Source organism: Colius striatus, chromosome 12, assembly GCF_028858725.1.
Source record: "Colius striatus isolate bColStr4 chromosome 12, bColStr4.1.hap1, whole genome shotgun sequence".
Lineage (NCBI taxonomy): Eukaryota > Metazoa > Chordata > Aves > Coliiformes > Coliidae > Colius > Colius striatus.
In genome coordinates this window covers 23,728,353-23,745,562 of record NC_084770.1, presented here as the reverse complement: position 1 = coordinate 23,745,562, position 17,210 = coordinate 23,728,353, and the positions used below count along the sequence as shown (strand labels likewise).

The window sequence follows — 17,210 nt, the reverse complement described above, 5'->3', positions numbered from 1 at the left end:
CTGCTGCAGCGCCTTTGGTTCTCACACGCGACCTGCTGTCTGTGTGTGTGCCTCATCCTTGGGTAACGTCGTGGTTGCTCACCGTGGCTTCCCAGCTCTCCTTCCTGATGCAAATTGTTGTTTTGCCTTTCTAATTAATTGAAGTACTGCTGCACATTGAGAGAGTTTTCTCAGTAAGAGTCGTAGGAGCCTTGGTGGAGGGATGTGTGTCACTGTGCTGGAGAATCGGGGCGTGTGTGAGGTGCAGAATTTGTCTTTGGCTGTTCAGGGGTTACCTTGCTGTCCCCCCAAGGAGAGGCAGTCCCATACAAAACCTGTATTAGGCAAAGCTATAATATGTTTCCTTTCTCCTAAATGCAAGTTAAAAAACTCAAAGAAATGTGTGTAAGCCTTTGTGTACCCAAATAAAATTGATTTCCTACAAAACTCCACTGCCCCCTGCCCTGTGGTTTCCCTTTTGGGAACTAGACAACCTCTAAAAATGTTTACAGTAAGTGTCAGTAGCATTTTTTTGGTGAATCCTGGGCTACAGGAGCCTGGAATAAGGTTCATTTGTCTGAACAAGTTTCAGGCCTGGTGCCAGTTCTGCTGTTTCTGGGCTGTCTGTTGCTTCTAGTCTGGAGTGCAGACGAGCCAAGCAAATGAGCATTTGGGTACGGAAGGGAAAGGCCCCACTGCTGCTGCGTCACGGTGCTATGGGCTGGAGTAAGCACATGTAGGGTGGGAATGTTACATGCCTTGGCTCTGTCTTCTTCAAGTGCTAAGTCTAGGAAAGCAAAAGCTTCTCTTGGCAGCTGCTGAGCACCATAACCAGCCTTTTCAAGTTAAGGTGGGAGAAAAGTCAGATTTGGAGAAGTGGCTACTGTTACGGAATCACAGAATGGTGGAGGCTGGGAGAAACCTCTGGGGATCATCTAGTCTAGAAGAGCAGCTTTCTGTGGCGTGCAGCTGGTACTCTGTACCTGTGGACTAGGCTGGTGACATCCTCGTCTTTGAGGGAAGTCAGTTCTTGAAACACGTCTCCATTTTGGACAGGTGTAAAATGGAAAATACTGCTTTGGGGGGGTTTTATGAACCTTAAAAAAACAGAGACCTAAACTTTGACTCATCTGATGTTCCTTCTGGAGGTAAGGATCTAAGAACTTGCAAGAAAAAGCATGAAAATCCCAGATGTTATAATTTAGGGTGCTTTTTGCTGTAAGTGGAGCATCCAGATGCACTGTCCTTGTGGTCACCTCACCTTTCTCTGCTCCAGAGTTTGGTGACTGGCTCCCTTTTACCTACCTAAGAAGCAGCAGCTGAAAAACAGATGATTAAGACTTCTCTGAAGCCTTTGGCACACCCCTTACTTAAGGAGCAACTCAGCCCATTTGGTGGTTACACCCTCCCTTACATGCTGGTACTACCAGTGTGTGTTTGTGCACAGCATTCAATTAGCCCTGTAGGACAAGCAGGAGACATGACAAAGTAAAAGGAAACTTCCTCAGTGGAAGAAGTTTTCTGTTTGTCAGCATTTTCACAGTTTATCATTGCATGTTAACGTCGCTCTCTGTGATAACAACAAAAAAGGGACTTTTCAATCTGGAGCTGCCAAGTCCATGCTGAGTCCTGGGGCCTCCGTGTCAGCTAAGCCGCTGTGATGCATTTGGAAGAGGGAGGACTGAGCTGTGGAGTTCTGTGCTGAGTTCTTCCCTAATATACCCAACGCTCAGGGACACAAATTTCCCTGAGCACTTGCCTGGTGGCTGATTTACAGGCTGTCTCCTGATGTTTAGCCTGGTCTCTACAGTAGGTGCTGTGTCAACAGGCTTAGAGGAACGTTCTCAGACTCCTCATACGTTTCTTAGCGCAGTTACTAAAGTGTTGGCTACTTTAGCAGCTATGAATTTCATATATTTACTTTTACTGAAGTGCCTGAGTTGATCCTGCTAAACAATGTGTGCGTGTGGGGAGAAAGGAATTAATTCCTGAACAGTGTTTAATCCTGAGAGGAAGACGCTGTTTGAGGTGACGTTGATTTATAGGGAAGTTTGGAACCAACTGGGAGCTGATGGATGGTGAGTTCGGTTTCCAGGTGTAAAAGGGCGTTACGCAAAGTATGTGACGTGCCTAGCAGAGAAGGTAGAGAGAGGAGGAATTGCTAAACAAGACCTGCACCTGCCCGTGTGGCAGAGGCTTGGGGAATCCCAACGGCAGATCTAATTAATGCACAGTAATCTAAAAAGGGCTTTGAAAGCCCAGACTGTGGAGCAACCTGTGTGATTCTGTTGGGTGCTGTAAATACTAAACGTCTAAAAATAGCACCTGAATGGTGATCAGAGCATCTGGCACGTGTGAGAGGGCAGGAGGGTCACAGGGCAGCTGGGACACTGGAGCTTGCTGGTAGCGGTGGTATCTGTTTCTTGGGAAGGCACTGAGGACTCTCCCCCAGGGCTCTGATGTGCCAGAGCAGCAGGAGAGGCACAGCGGGCTTGGCCATGCCCACGGGGTGCAGGGGCAGCCCTCGGGGCTGGGGGTCTGTCGGGGGACAAGCACCAACAGGAACATGTTGTTTGAAGAGGGAAGCGTTGCTGAGGGCTAAGGTATGTCCAACAGGTGGGAATTTTTGGTAGACTTTGTACAATTGGGGTCAGTAAATGATTGGTATCTCATTGATGTCTTAAAATAACGAAATACGTGCCAGAATTTGGGGTTAGAAAGCAGCTTCTCTTCAGGCACAGTCCCTCTGGACTTGCCCTGTGGGGTAGGTAAGGAGCAGCTCTGCGGGTGGTGTGGTGAGGCAGGTGGAGAGGGGTTTTCTGGACGTGGAGGGTTGGGCACTGTGGCCTTTTCTTTGCCTGTCCTTGGGACTGCAAAGGCTGAATGGGCCATCAAGGGGAACGTTTCTGAGTGCTCCCTTTGGTGAGGAGTGGGGCAGGGGTGAATGCTGCATGGCTCTGGGGAACAGGGAAACAGTCCTGGGCCTTATGCTGGCCTGGACAAGGAGAGTACTTCGGGGAGCCTTGGGTATTGCCATCTGCATCCTCCACCAAAGTCCCCGCTGGGAGTGGAGAGGAAGGATGGTGAAACAGCCTAGGTGGCAGGAAAGTGATTAGGTATGTGAGAGAGGTGGGTAGGGACAGGGAGGGACTGTGTCCTCTTTCCCTCCAAGTACAGCTCCTCCTCTTCCCTGCCCTGTGATGTGCCAGCCAAGATGACACCCAGCATGAGGATTACTGATTTACAGAGTCACCAGCTCGGGATTTTAATCCCACATAAAGCTGAGTTGTCCTTAGAAGCAGCCACAGTCAGTAAGATACTTAGGCATTAGCAAGTAAAGGCACTTTTGTTTAAAGTGCATAGAATTATTCTGTAGCCTCTCTTAAATTGTATGAAGGTAATTTAGCTCATGGGCTCCAGGTTCACTGTGCTCCGTGAGGTGGATGTGAGTTAGTGACTGTTGAGGCTAAGCAGCAAGCATCAGCAGGGAAATCCATTGTGCTGCTTTTATTAAGTGTTAAAATACAGTAAGTACAACCAGCTTTTGTTCTGTACAGCTCAAGAAACACAAACTGATCTTTAACTTCCCCACAGATATGCAGAGGCTGTAGAGGCCAGAGCTGCAGGATCAGGATTCAGTGGCAGACGTTCGCGTGTCTAGTTCGGTTTTGGGGCTGGTGTGAACTGTTTTCCGAAGGGTCTCCACTCTCCTGCATAACACCTTTTCAACAAAAGGTTTGCACAGGAACATGTATATCAGGGGGTCCATGCAGACATTTGTGGCAGCCAGCCAGAGGGTGCTCTCTTTGGCCACAAACAGCTGCTTCTGCAGACGACAGTCCATCTGCGCCGTGGTTTGGCTCAGAGTGTAGGGAATCCTGCTAAAATGGAAGGGGGCAAAGCACAGGAAGAACACGGTAAAAATGATGAATACTTTCCCCTTGATCCTTTGTTCACTTTTGTTGTCTTTCTTCTGTGTTTTTATGTAAGACTCGTACACCTTTTTGGCAATAACGATATAAAACAGAAACATGAGGATGAGCACAGTCCAGAAGACAAACTGACAGATATAATTGACAGCTGCGTGCCATTTGAGTCCAAAGGGATTCTTCAGCGAGGCACATTTCTTCACGGACTGGGGAGTCGCTTGCTTGTTCGATAAGATCATGTTGGGAAGAGAGAGAACAAAGAAGAAGAGCCAGACCAGAGCTGCGAGGACCTTTGCTGCGGTCAGGTTTTGCACCCAGAACTTTGTGAAAGGTCTCACAATCTTGAGGAATCTGTCAAAAGCGATGAGACCGAGTAGCACGATGCTGATGTACATGGTGTCGTAAAACACCACGGCTGAGAAGCGACACACAAAGGCTTTGAGCTGCCATGGTCCCAGGCCAGAGTCTGTCAGGATTTTCAGGGGAAGCATCAGGGTCATGATGAAATCAGAAACCAGGATATTTTTCAGGTAGACAATGAAAGTTGATGTGCTCGGGATCTGGAAGAAAGCCCAGAAGGCCAGGCTGTTCAGGATGAGTCCCAGAAGGAAGATGAACGTGTACAGTACTGGGAAGACCAGGTGGGTGACTGTGGTGTCTCGCTGGCACAGGGCAGAGGAGGGAGCTCCACTGGAGTTGTTGGTAATACTCTCATTTGCAAAGTCTCCCATGGTTTGGAATAGACTTGGGTGAAAAGGAGAGAGAAAACATAAACCATAACATTCTGTGTTTAAAATTACACTCTCCTCGCAGTGGCTGTCAGGGTTACACAGATAAGCACAAACCTGGATGGACGTTAAGTAGCCCGAGCAATCTCTCTGCCAGCGCACACAAAGTCTGAACCTTTGCTCAAGTTTAGCACACTAACATCTCATTAAAAGTTACAATGGCAGGTTTTCATTAGGGAGGCCTGAGATCATCTAACAGCGCCGTCTAACAGCACATTGCCCAGAGCACCATTTGTCTTTGCATGGAAATGTACCTTATCATTGAAGAGAGATTTTACAGCTGTGGCCCAAAAGCGCTTCTGGAGAAGCGACTGCTGGCGTTTTTTTACCAAGCACCCACCATTCTCCCTTTCTCAGCACAGATCTAAGTAACATTTTGAAGATGCACACTGCTGGTAATCAGCCTCTTGCATCTGAGAGTCAGACGCCCGAGTGCCCCGTCACACCACGTGAGTGCTCCGATTTTGCAAGTACCTGAGCAAACCTGGCAGCGGCTGCTTCGGAGAGGAGTCTGGCTATCTGCAGTCCATCTGCTGTTCCTCTGCTGGCAGAAGCCTCAAGCAAAGTATTAGGAATAGGGAAATGTGTAGAAAGATGAGACTCTTTCTGTTGGTGTGGCGTGTTGTTTCCTTCCTCATTTTCATATGTTGTTACGTTTGCTGTTGCTTTTCTCTCTTCCTTTTGCTCTCTGTCAGGAAGCACACCACCTTTTCCCATACTGGTGAAGAAAAGAATGACCATATTACCCATCAAGACAGGCACATTTCCTACCTTTTTGTTTGTGTGGGGCAGACCTGACAGCACGCTTCTTTAGAGATGAGGGATGAACAAACACAGAGCCCTTCCTGGATAATGCCCACATGTAGCTCTGAGTTCTTGTTCATGTGTGTGAATTTCCCTTGTTCTGGGCAGCAGTAGCTGTCGTCAAGTTTGTCACCAGAAAGTCTGCTCAGAGCCACCTTTACAGTGGGTTACTCAGCTACAAAATCATGTGCAGTGACACTCTCTGAAACTGTGCTCTCCCTCTGTAGCTCCTTAATATTGGCCTACGAACCTGAACTTCTGATCCCCACAGTGTGACCTCTGGTTTATTTTGGCATCGGTGTAGCCAAGTGATATAGTGTGCTCGTCACAGCCACTTTCTAGTTCTGGCAGAAGCTGCTGCCAGTGGATGGTATGTTTTGTATTTGTGATGTGTTGTGTATAGTGTTAGTGTTGGAATCTAGCGCATTTCTCCATAAACAGAGCTTTTTGTATAAGTTTGTCTGAGTCTGGTATTTTGCTGTCAACAGATGTGACGCAGGGTTCTGGCTCCTTGCGTGCTGCCCTGGGGGAAATGGCTCAGACCACCTCTCTGTGGGCAGATACGGGTTGCTTTTTGAGGTTGTCAGGCTGCAGCTGTATTGACAGAAAGTTTGTGTATTGTTTATCTACATTTTTTGTTACTGTAGGTGTGCATGCTAGTGTTGGTGTTAAATGGCTGGCGGAGAGCAAAGAGGCTTGAGGATGACCAGGAGGAAGGTCCCCCTTGCCATCATCATCAGCCTGACTTGTCCCTGGCTGCCTGACCCGACCTCTCTTCGTTCATCAAGGACTATATAGAACTGAGATGTTCCATTGCAATACTTCAGGATTGATGTCCAAGGCATCATCTTTCTCCTTTTCTTCCAAACTGGCCTCCTGGCACTGTTCTGAGTGCCTCTGTGTGTATGCCCTGGGGGCCTGCTACACGGATAGCTGTGGCATCTGCTGTCTGAACACCTCATCTGAGCAGGAGAAGCAGCTGCCAGAGATTGCCATGCTTTCCACATGTGTAGCTACAATGTGGGGAATGACTACTGGGTGGAAATGGGGCATCTCGTGCTTCCCTTCTGGGCACTGGCGAGCTGAGCAGCGCTGGGCCCCTTGTGCTGGCTGCACAGAGCGTGCTCTGGAGTGACCGGCAGCGCTGGCTGTGGGAAGTGATGCTGCCCTGTGTGCTGTGGTGTAACCCAGGCGCTGATTTGCATCAGCACTGCTGCAGCGTAAGCAGTGAGCGCACAGAGCGTTCTGGGCAACGTTTGTAACTCACCCAGGCAGGGTCTGAGGGATGCATAAGCTCTAAGGATGAGTGCTAAAGCAAGTGAACTGTCTTTTTAACCTTTCAGGAAAAGGGGTATCAGTTGTAAACACACCTGGTGCCCTCCCAGGCACAGGCAATGGCTTTGGCAGGAGCCAGCTCATGCATGGTGATGAAACACGTTTCTGACCCAGAGCTGCTTTGCCATGATGATCAATGAACTGTGTTCTATTACGACAGCCTAGGAGCATTTTCGTGTGTGGTTGTCATGATACCTGAGTTACATAGCCAAAAATACTTCCCTATTTTCTTTCAGCTTTTCCAGATGAAAGAGGGGAAGTGGTTAAACTTTTCGTAGAGTGCAAGAAAGCTGCCCTTAATAATCTGGCCTTAATAATCAGCAAAGATGTTGCTTCGAGTGGTTCTTTCTCTAAGATCTGGATGTACTGTACATTGAGTCTTTGTATATTTTCTAATGTAATATTCTCTAGGAATGTTTGGTTTTGTTTATTGGTATAGAAAGGTGAAATATTTGAAGGTTTCCCTCACATCAAGATAAGTCTGGTTATGAAATAATTTCCTATGACATACAACCATTAGTGACTGCTCAGTGGATTAAGATTGCAAGCATACAATAAGATAAGCAAAGTGTTATTCTGTTATCAAAAGTCTATGCAGATAAATAGCTTATCTAGCTATGTCCTCTGTTTCTGTTTGTCTGCCAGTTTCCTGCCAGGTAACAACCCCCTGTGTTTAGGAATCACATTTACTGTGGGTTTTATTTGCATCTCGCAGATCTTGTTGTGTCATGGACTTTACTCTGGCCTAAATTAAGCTATTTCTGCAAAGTCTTTGCAGTCCATCATCTCGTCTGTAGCGTTTCATGGCTCTTTTAAATGTTGTCCTTACAGCTCCAGCTAAAAGTTCAGACTTCTTCCTTGCAATTCTGACATGTGGAGCTGTGATCAGGTGCTGCTCTTGTTTCATTCAAGCTTTCTAGTTTCACCATTTTTGCTGCCAGTGACGTCGATTCCAAGGTGCTTGTGCTTCATCTGTAGGACAGTTACAGAAGCTGGTGAAATTGTAGATATTCTTCTTCAGGGCTTGTGCCGCTTCCCCCTACCAACAGAAACGTGTGTGGCCAAGAAGGGGCATGGGTGGCTCTTGGCTCTAGAGTGCCGTCTCGTCTGTGTCATCTCCTTCATTCTGCTCCTTCATCCGTGCTCCGAGTTCTGAGCACGCTGTGTGCTTGCACAGCATGTCCAGCAAGGACTTCCTGAAGGATTTGCAAAGGAAAAAGTAAATGAATGGATCTAGGCAAGCGTTCAGGGACGTCAGCCACAACGTGCTCTCCTTCAGGTAAAACAAGGTGTTCCGGGCAGAGCATTCGAACACGCCTCTGGTTTGGCTCAACGTGTAGGGGATTCTGGTGAAGTGGAACGGCACAAAGCAAATAAAGAACACTGCGATAACGATGAAAACCTTCAGATTTACAGTCTTTTTGGTTGCCTTTCCCGTGCATCTTGTCCTTTTGTAGGATTTATACAGTTCTTTGCTTATGAGTATGTAGCAAACAACTATAACTGCTAAATTAACCCAGAAGATAAGTTGACAGATGTAGTTCACGATTTCGTGCCAGACTAAGCCAAACTCGGATTTCAGCAGAGCACACTTCCTGACGGTCCTGGGCGTTTGCTTCTGGTTCGTTAGGATCATGTTGGGTAACGAGAGAGCAAACATGGATATCCAGATTGCTGTGGACAGGATCTTGACGTGTAAAAGGCTCCTTGGGGTTGATGTTCGGAAGGGCGATGTGGCTTTCTGATAGCGATCGATAGTTATTAGACCGAGGAACAAAATGCTGATGTACATGGTGAAGTAAAATACAACCTGGGTGACCTGGCACACAAATCCTCTCAGTTCCCACGTGACCAGCTTTGCGTCACTAAGGATTTTAAATGGAAAAGTCAGGATCATGAGGAAGTCAGAAATGACGGTGTTCTTGAGGAAAATGATGAAGTTGGATTTACTGGATATTTTAAAGAAGACCCACATTGCCAGCCCATTCATGGTGATTCCCACCAAGAAGAGAATCGTATACAGCAATGGGAAGACGACCTGACTGATTCTGTTATCGCTGGTGCAGTTGCTGCTGTTCCTAGAGTAGCTGAAGTTGGCCGTGGCTTTCATTTGTGCTTTGTTTTTAATCCCCTTCCTGTAAAAACAAAGAAGGAAAAATGAAACAGTGAGTTGTATCGGTTGTAAGGCTTCAACCTTTTTTAGTCTGGCTTTAGTCTTTGCACTGGGAACACTTCTTTGGGTATTTTGACTCTGCTGTAAGTTGTGTTTTATTCTACTGAGGATGTCAGGTTTCCACAGCAGAGGAACACTGGATGTAGCCGTGTTTTTAAGGTTTGATCTCCCGTGACTGAAATGCCGAGGTGCCTTTCCTTCCTCACCCCTTGATCTCCCTCGGAGCTGCTGTGAGAGCCACGCTGCAGGGCTGGGCAAGGGGCTGGTGTGGTGGTGGGGTGCAGGGCAGTGCTGCCAGCCTTGTGCTGCTGCTCCCCAGCGTGTGCACAGGCATGGCGTGGGGCTGGGCCATGGCATCCATCCCCAGGCCCCTTGTGACTGCAGGATTCATAGCGGAAGGCTGAAGTGAAGGGGAATAAAATACCTCTCTTTATTGTGTTTCTGCTCAGCTGGCCTGTCCCTGAGGCATTCTTTCAGCCTTGCTTTTGGTTGTCCGTGAGGCCGTTCTCTGCCTTCCCCTCCCTGCCCCAGTGCAGCCGTAGGAGTGCCATTTGATATGGGTACAAAAAGGGTGGATGTGGCACCCCATAAAGTCACTGTCTGTTGCTTTGGGGGGGACAGAAATTAAGAGACGAGTACCTCTACATACTGGCACTTGGACAGCTAATGGTATCTGTTACTTCGGTGGTTACACATTTGCCAGCAAGGGCTGAATTTACTTGTAGCTCCATTTCTCCAGGTATCCATGGGTACCTTTACTTCCAGTTTGATAATTTATCCTATAATTTTCCTAAATCAGTTGCTTTAGCAGTGCTGTGTTGCAAATCAATTGAAAACCTCCCTGACTGGAGCCGAGGCTCAGGAGCTGCACAGGAGCTGCAGCATCCTGTGCTCTGCAGCGAGTGCCTGTTTGGAGCCACTGCTGAGACCCCTGCACAGCGCTGTGCCACGAAGGCCAGGCAGTCACCCATAGACCCTGGCTGCCTGGCATCCCCCTGCTGCTGACAGAGGCTGGACTGAGAACTGCTGCTCTTAGTCCAAAAACCACCATCAGATCAGGCTTGATCTGAACTGGTTGCCAGTGAAAGCCAGGCAGGGATGTTGAATCTGTCCAGTGTTGTGATTTGAAAGGAGTAGCATTCAGATCTGTAGCAACTGGTTGTAAAAATCACTATATTTATGTATAAAAATATATACATATATTTCTTTATACAATAAAACACTCAGAGGAGTTGGTGCTTTGTCAGGCAATGCCCCAACATCCTCGGCATCTTCCTTACAGAACTGCAGTTTGGTTTCTGTTTGTAAGGTAGCAACGTTTTGGCTTAAGCTGGTAACAGATTCAGCTGCCAAGTCTAATGCTAATGAGCTAAACGTTCCCTAAGCATGCAGAATCAGCCACCTTCCCCTGGCCCAGAAATCAAAGAGCAGGTTACCGTAGCGTGCTGCTGAGAAGCGATGGGACCCTCGAGTGTTCCCTGCGATGCGACGGGAAGCTAGTGTTGCTGACGGAGGGTCATTCGCAATTCCTCTCGCTCTTCCCCTTGTGAGCGGGCAGGAGTGTTGATGTGCAGGTCCCAGGGCTCAAGCTGAAGCTGGAGGAGCAGCTCTGCATCCCAATTGCAAGACTTTTCCCTTCCTCTGGCTTTGAACTGGTGGCTTAGCCAGAGACAGCTGTGGATTCCAGGTGACAGGCTGAGTGCTTCTGCTTTTGTTTCCTTTAGAAGAGAGAGAGAAATAGAATTTAAAAACCAGAGGTTTACTTCCTGCTTTTAACCTCCTAGCAGTCACTATTTTTAAAAGAGAGTGTGTGTTTTGTAAGACCATGCAACTTTTCTGAGTGTAGAGTTGCACTCTACTGACTTTTTGTCTTGTGATTCTTTGGTGTTATTTTTGTACACAGCCTTATTTTCCAAAAAACTTTAAAAATAGTTGAAGGAAGTGGAGGTTGGTCAGTTTGGAGAAGGTAAATACATTACTGAACAAAGTACTTATAGCCTGATGTGGCTTGCAGAGCAGTGCTCCAGGGTTTTAAGTGATACACATAGTGCATTGACATTATGTGAGATGCTTTATGAGAAGAGCAGATATAACCAGTTCCAATTTATTTAATAAGCTATACGTATTCCAATTTCTTTGAGATGTGCAAACCACAATTTTAGGAGCTGGGCTGCATCTTTTCTTCAGTGGACTTGTACCTGTAAGGTGAATGTCACACAGTTTCTAGATGTCAATCTTCTGTTTGCTAATCTGCTCCTGAACATGAATCCAGGGAACAGTTGTGACAGTCATCTGTGTGCGTCCTCTGTCTCTGTCCTTACGGACACCTACAGAATTCATGGCATCATATGACATCTTTATCCCTGCATTTTTTAGCCTACTCTTCAGAGATTTCGCTTGACACTGTTTCCTCCACACTGATAACCACAGGAGGTACTTTCTGTGGCAAAGAGTTGGTTATTGTTTATTGCAGTCTGGGTTACTTGGGTCAGGTTTATGCAGGTGATGACAGAGAAGAGAAAACTTCACTACTCTCTGGTCTTTTTCAGGATGAATCTTCAAGTCATGAGTGTAACCAGCGCATGATTCTCCTTTATGGTGTCGGTAAGGAGCGTGATGAAGCAAGGCATCAACTGAAAAAGATTACCAGAGACATCCTCAAGATTCTGAATAAGAAGAGCACTACTGAGCTGGGTGGTGAGTGCTTTAATGCTGCTCTGTGGTAGCCTGTAGCCAAGACCAGAGGAGCTGTGAGGTGCTGGGGCAGTTATCTGTGACCACGCACGTTGATCATGCAGTTTGGCTTTCAGCCCCTGGGCAGTCCCTGAGTGAGGTGATGGCCAGAGCCCCACAGCAGGGAGAGCAGTGTATGGGGCTGCCTCACCGTGTGCTGCAGCAGCCCAGGCCCACGCTGGTTACACATCCCAGGCTTCCATTGTGACAGCTTGGCTGTAAGGCTGAAGCCTGGAGTATGAGGTACTGGCTAGTGAGTGATACTGACTCCTTACTCTCCCAGGGAAACTGTGACTGTTTCTCAGTTTCTCTTCAGTGTCACCTTGGTGCACTGGGATAATCTCTTGGGAAAATCTAACTGGGAAATGTAATTGGGAAAGCAGCTGTGATATTGTTATGTGCTGTGACATATTTGTCCCAAGTATAATGGAGAGCTGGCCAGCAGGGTTTTATGAGTAAAGCTTATTAAGGTTTTTATCATCCTTTACATCAGTCATAATGCAAAACTGCTGGGGCTCCATTACAGTTACAATGACTGAAATATTGTTTTCATTTGTTAAGTTGGGGATGAAGGGCAAAAAGCCAGGAAGACCAAACAAGAAGCGTTTCCCACCTTGGAGACTGTGTTCACGAAACTACAGCAGCTGTCCTATTTTGACCAACATCAGGTGACATCTCAGGTAATTCCCTTGTACAAAATCAAAGCCTTTCCCCTTCTACTGTAGAGATAGCAAATAGGAAGCAAAGACATGTTTGTAGAAGCCTTTTGTATATACCAAGAACAAAGGCAAGAGGGGAAAGATGCTGCCTTGGTGTTCTAAAATACCAGTGTCAGTAGGTATGTTGGGGGATTGGTTTGGTTTGGTTGCTCCAGGAGGGCTGTTTCTTTGTTTTGCAAAAAGCTTTGGGATTACAGTGGCTGTCATGATTTGTAAATGAAAAGCTTGAGATGTGAAGTATATTTCCATTAATACCATCGTTTTGCACTTGTTAGTAAACCAGATCCTTAATAACTGATCTCTTGCATACAAATAAGACCTGTGGCAGCACCTGCGTTTATGAAGGACACTGAACTCTCTGGTTTTGTGTGGGAAGCTGAGTATGTCTCTGTGAAGCTGGAGGATAACAGTTTGTTCTTTTCTGGACATTAGAATTTATAGCCAGCCATTACTGCTGGAAAGCTTTAGCAGTGGCTGACTGAAGAACATATATCACTTGTTTTAATATTGAGACTTGTGAGTGTGCAAACGTATCAGCATAAGATTTCACTGCTCTGTCAGGTGTTACTGGTTTAAAGCCTGTTTTAGTGACCAAAGGCTAACAGACAACGTGAAAGAGGTACATGCTTGATAATTTATAAGATAACTTTGGATCTGGTCTTTTGAATGAATTTATATTACATGTTTCATTTGCAGGATAATGTTCCTATGCGACCTGATGTAGGTGAACCTGCTTCTGTAGGGGGGTTGGACTGGATGATCTCTAAAGGTCCCTTCCAACCCCTACCATTCTATGATTCTATAGTAATGTGTTATTATCTGAAAACCATCAATAAAAAAATCACAATGCAGTGAGATGAAAAGTGATTTTGCCTCTTCCTTAAAGCAAAATACCCCACAGAATAAAAGCGATCATTGTTAACTCTCAGCTGTACAGCAGCACTGACGTGCAGGATAGGGGAGTAATAGATATGCTCGTGCATGATTTGCTAGTGCTTTTATCTGCAAAATGCTGTCACTTGCTGTTAGCACTTACCAAACAGGAGGTTTTGAGCGCTGGTGGATCTGAGAAGCCCTCAGTCACCACACGACTTCTCAACATCTGTTTTCACAGATCTCCAGCAATGTTCTCGAACAGATAACTAGTTTTGCCTCAGGAACATCGTATCATCTTCCCTTGGCTCACCATATACAGCTCATCTTTGATCTCATGGAGCCAGCACTGAATATTAATGGACTTATAGACTTTGCAATACAGGTGAGCAGAGTTCATTTCTGAGAGGCATGTCAGGGTAAAGCTGTAAAACCAGAAAACACCCAAGAGCTGGACTGCAAATTCTGTCTAATTCATTTTCCTGACCTCTGAAACGGAGTGCTGGCTATTTCCCCTCTGTCTTTCTTTGATGATTATGGAAAATTGATAGATGTGTTTTATTTTTAAGTCTCTCAGAATTAATAACATTCTGGGTTATTGTAGCACAAAGTGTTTTAGGATGGGTTTCACTGTTTCAGATGGAGCAGTAAGCATCTGAGTGCCAGAAATGCCCTGTGTTTCTGAGGAGCAGTTCTGAGGGACCTTCTTTATACTTGAACAGTTTATGTTGCTCCCTCTTCCCTTGTCCTGTAGGGAGTAAGGAATCTCAGTTTTGTTTGATGTGTGTTTTTTTCCTTAACCTGTTTCTTTTCGCCCCTATTTTCCACGTTTAAGATGGGAGCTATTTTCAGTTCACTCTTTTCACATCTGCATTGTCAGCTGCTGAACGAGCTGAGCGTGGTGGAGGCCGAGCTGCTGCTGAAGTCCTCCAGCCTGGCAGGCAGCTACACGACGGGGCTGTGCGTCTGCATCGTGGCTGTTCTGCGGCGCTACCACGCCTGCCTCATCCTCAACGCCGAGCAAACTGCACAAGTCTTTGAAGGGTTTGTGGCAGATGCCATTTTACAAGAAGTATTTTTTGGTGATCTCTCTTAAGCATACAGTGCCTTGAGGGTCAGGTAGCGAGACTCTTGCGCTGCTTGTGGAAGGCTGTGAGACAGCTGAGCGGATCTGAGGACGAGCCCTGCAGCTTGCTCCCTGCTGCAGGGGGCTGGGGGGACCTATACACTTAGAGCCCCCCCTTTCCTGGGTTCCAATGTCTCCATTTTCTGCCCACTCACTCCATTCTGCCCTGGGCTCCCTGGGCAGGCTCATGGGTGACACTAAAGGTCAAGTGAGCCCTGCCAGCCTGCAGACACAAGGTCTGTCATCACGTTGCCAAGCTAATGGTGGGTTTATATGATGTGTAACGACATCAGACACGTTTCTAAGGTGCATTGGAACAGCCTCAGAATGGTTCTGTTTTCACAGGTTGTGTGGGGTGGTAAAGCACGTCGTCAATCCCTCAGAGTGTTCCTCCCCAGAACGCTGTATTTTAGCTTACCTCTACGACCTGTACGTGTCCTGCAGCCACCTGAGAAGCAAGTTTGGAGACCTCTTCAGGTGCGTGGCGATGGAATTTTTCTCACCAAGGGCACAGCGTTGCCCCCTCCCCACACACCTCTGCTTTTGCAGGTTGCAGTGTGACTGATTTGGTTCCTCTAATGCATCAGCAGATTGACTGTGATCCATACAGCGTTGGGTGGAAAAGTATCAAAATCTGAGCTGATGCAGCTGTAATAGCCTAGTAAATAGTTCCTTTGATGTGAGGAGAGGCACAAACATGTTTGAGTTTGTGAAGTTTTGTGCTCAAATGTGCAGCTCCTTGAATTTTAAATTAAAAAAAAAAGAATTAGGTTCCCATATGCTGTGTTTTTGGCTCTTACTTTTTAAAGGGGGAGTGGAAACCTTTCATATGCAAATCCGCATCTTGTGAGACTTACAAACCACTTCAGTCACTGTTTCCCCTCCCAGTGGGTATACCTGGCTTTGGTTTGCCTACTTCAGGTTTGTGGTTTTCATTTCATAGGGAGCAGGAAAAGAGTTCTTGTTAATAATCTGAATCTCTTAATACGTTTACAAACACATGGGAACAGTAGCATCTAATATGAGAAACACTAGGCAAAAGAAATGAAGCGTAGAGCAACCATAGAACTGTCTTAGCTGCATGTTCGTTTTTCTGCTTAAAGCCTCAAGTTCAGTAATACAATGGAAAGCAGTGTTTTTATCACTACTAACCTCCAGGAGCAAACCAGAACATCATCTAGTAATACAGAAATATTTAAGGTGTTCTATATTAAATATGTGATATACAGTGCTTGATTTGAAGCCCCTTTTCTCAGAGAAGCAGAGTTAGAAGTTCTCTGAGAACTAGTAACACAATGTATGTAACATTTTTTAAGTAGCTGTGCACAAAGTTATAGTACACTCATTTTCTTCTTGGTTTCCTTGCTACAGTTGAAAAGAACCCCAAAGCAGTTGTCTCTACCAGCCAGTTTCTTTAGTTCATTTTTAGCATGCTGCAAGTCCAGCGATCTCGCTCTCTTCAAGTCAATTTGAAGTGACATTAAAGCACAGATCATACACATTCCAGTGCAGGGACTTACCTTCTGTATGTTGCAGTGCTTCACAAACGAGTTCTCGTGTCATCTGCAGTGTATCTCATGCCTGGGCTTTGCTAAGGGAGCTGCCTGCTTTGGTGCAGTTTGTTGGTGTGTTGAGTTGTACTCACTAAGCTTCCTTTTTTTAAATCATTCCTTTGCCTGTTTTTCAATCTTATCTCCTGGCCACTCCCCCAGCTTTGCTCCTTGTGCAAGCACAGTTCCAGCTGCTGCTTTGCTCATGTGCTCAGTACTGCATGGCGTGGGGTCTGGCTCCTTCTGTGCGCCGTGAGGCAGTGTAGGTAAATGCTGTGATGGCTGTGGGGACCTGTGTGTGTGCCAGGATGCCCATTTAAACAGGACCTGCTGCTGGAGGTATGGGGCACTTGTTTTCCACGGGCTGATTTTCTTTCTTTGCTGTTACACTGGCTGTTAAGGGGCTATTGTAGGTGCATTACCCTGGTGATGGCCTCTGCCACCCCAGTGAGGCACAGTGTTCGAGTCCTTGGCAGTGGGGGGTGTCCCCAGGCCCTGGCCAGGCACTGCCGTGCACATCAGGCTCCTTCCTCAGCTCTGTCTTTTCCTCCTGGGGCCAGTGGGGATGTCAAAGATTCCCGAGGTTTTACATATTGTAAGTTGAAGGAAATCAATAGGTTGTTTTCAGTAATGAGGAAGTGTTCCTAGTTGGGATAATTAGTGAAGTTTGTCCATGTGGATGTTGCTGTTTCCAGCTGTGGTATAAAACCCAATGCCTGAGACAAATGCTCCTTAGAACATTTCAGTGAAGAATGCAAGTTCATTACACACTCTCTTTGCCCTGTAGGAAGGCAATTAACCTCCGGATGCTTGTGGAGCAGTTCTTGACCTTTTGTCGTCATTATTAATGTCAAGATACGACCTTTATCTTTTCTCTGTTTGTTTACTGATTTAATCTTTCAAAAAGCTGTTATGTCACAATATAACCAAATGTAGAGTTTTTGCTTTGAGTAGCTTCTCTTGGCTTTCCCTTACTGTTTCTTCTTACCACCACTGCAGTTCACTGTGTCATAACACATAAAGAGGGGCAGCAGTGCCACAAAGCGCTGTTGCAGCTCACCAAGAGGCATCTGATGCTCCAGGAAGTTGTTGCTAGTGAGGAATGAACGTGTGGTGCTCACCCAGCTGCTCACAGTTTCAGCCACAGCAATATCATAGAGGCAATTTGGAAACTTGAGGCTCTATTTGCAGAAAAACTTGA

General features: G+C 46.4%; 3 protein-coding genes across 4 annotated transcripts in view; 1 reads left to right on the top strand and 2 right to left on the bottom strand.

Annotated features, from left to right (window-relative positions):
- Window positions 1-17,210, top strand: part of MED12L (mediator complex subunit 12L) — a 124,073-nt gene that overhangs the window by 73,796 nt on the left and 33,067 nt on the right. Inside the window, exons 16-20 of the mRNA XM_062005483.1 lie at window positions 11,558-11,705; window positions 12,303-12,421; window positions 13,575-13,718; window positions 14,214-14,377; window positions 14,805-14,936. Coding sequence (XP_061861467.1) covers window positions 11,558-11,705; window positions 12,303-12,421; window positions 13,575-13,718; window positions 14,214-14,377; window positions 14,805-14,936 — 707 coding nt within the window. The remainder of the gene's footprint in view (window positions 1-11,557; window positions 11,706-12,302; window positions 12,422-13,574; window positions 13,719-14,213; window positions 14,378-14,804; window positions 14,937-17,210) is intronic.
- On the bottom strand, window positions 3,486-6,901 carry P2RY13 (purinergic receptor P2Y13). 2 transcript variants are annotated; one of them, XM_062005481.1, is made up of 3 exons: window positions 6,871-6,901; window positions 5,171-5,414; window positions 3,486-4,652 (listed from the first exon to the last, which is right to left on the bottom strand). In XM_062005481.1, the coding sequence occupies exon 3, from the start codon at window positions 4,637-4,639 to the stop codon at window positions 3,608-3,610; it is 1,032 nt and encodes a 343-aa protein (XP_061861465.1). In that variant the 5' UTR covers window positions 4,640-4,652; window positions 5,171-5,414; window positions 6,871-6,901; the 3' UTR covers window positions 3,486-3,607. The 2 variants fall into 2 exon arrangements, with proteins under 2 accessions (XP_061861465.1, XP_010199065.2); XM_010200763.2 differs by lacking the exon at window positions 6,871-6,901 and having other exon boundaries at window positions 5,171-6,690.
- Window positions 6,783-16,097, bottom strand: P2RY12 (purinergic receptor P2Y12). The gene is made up of 3 exons (XM_062005482.1): window positions 15,980-16,097; window positions 10,445-10,726; window positions 6,783-8,970 (listed from the first exon to the last, which is right to left on the bottom strand). Exon 3 carries the CDS (start codon window positions 8,943-8,945, stop codon window positions 7,926-7,928), a length of 1,020 nt encoding a protein of 339 aa, XP_061861466.1. The 5' UTR covers window positions 8,946-8,970; window positions 10,445-10,726; window positions 15,980-16,097; the 3' UTR covers window positions 6,783-7,925.

Bases quoted from the DNA above. Each gene is read 5' to 3' on its own strand.
- P2RY13 (XM_062005481.1), bottom strand. From the start codon at position 4,639: ATGGGAGACTTTGCAAATGAGAGTATTACCAACAACTCCAGTGGAGCT.
- P2RY12 (XM_062005482.1), bottom strand. From the start codon at position 8,945: ATGAAAGCCACGGCCAACTTCAGCTACTCTAGGAACAGCAGCAACTGC.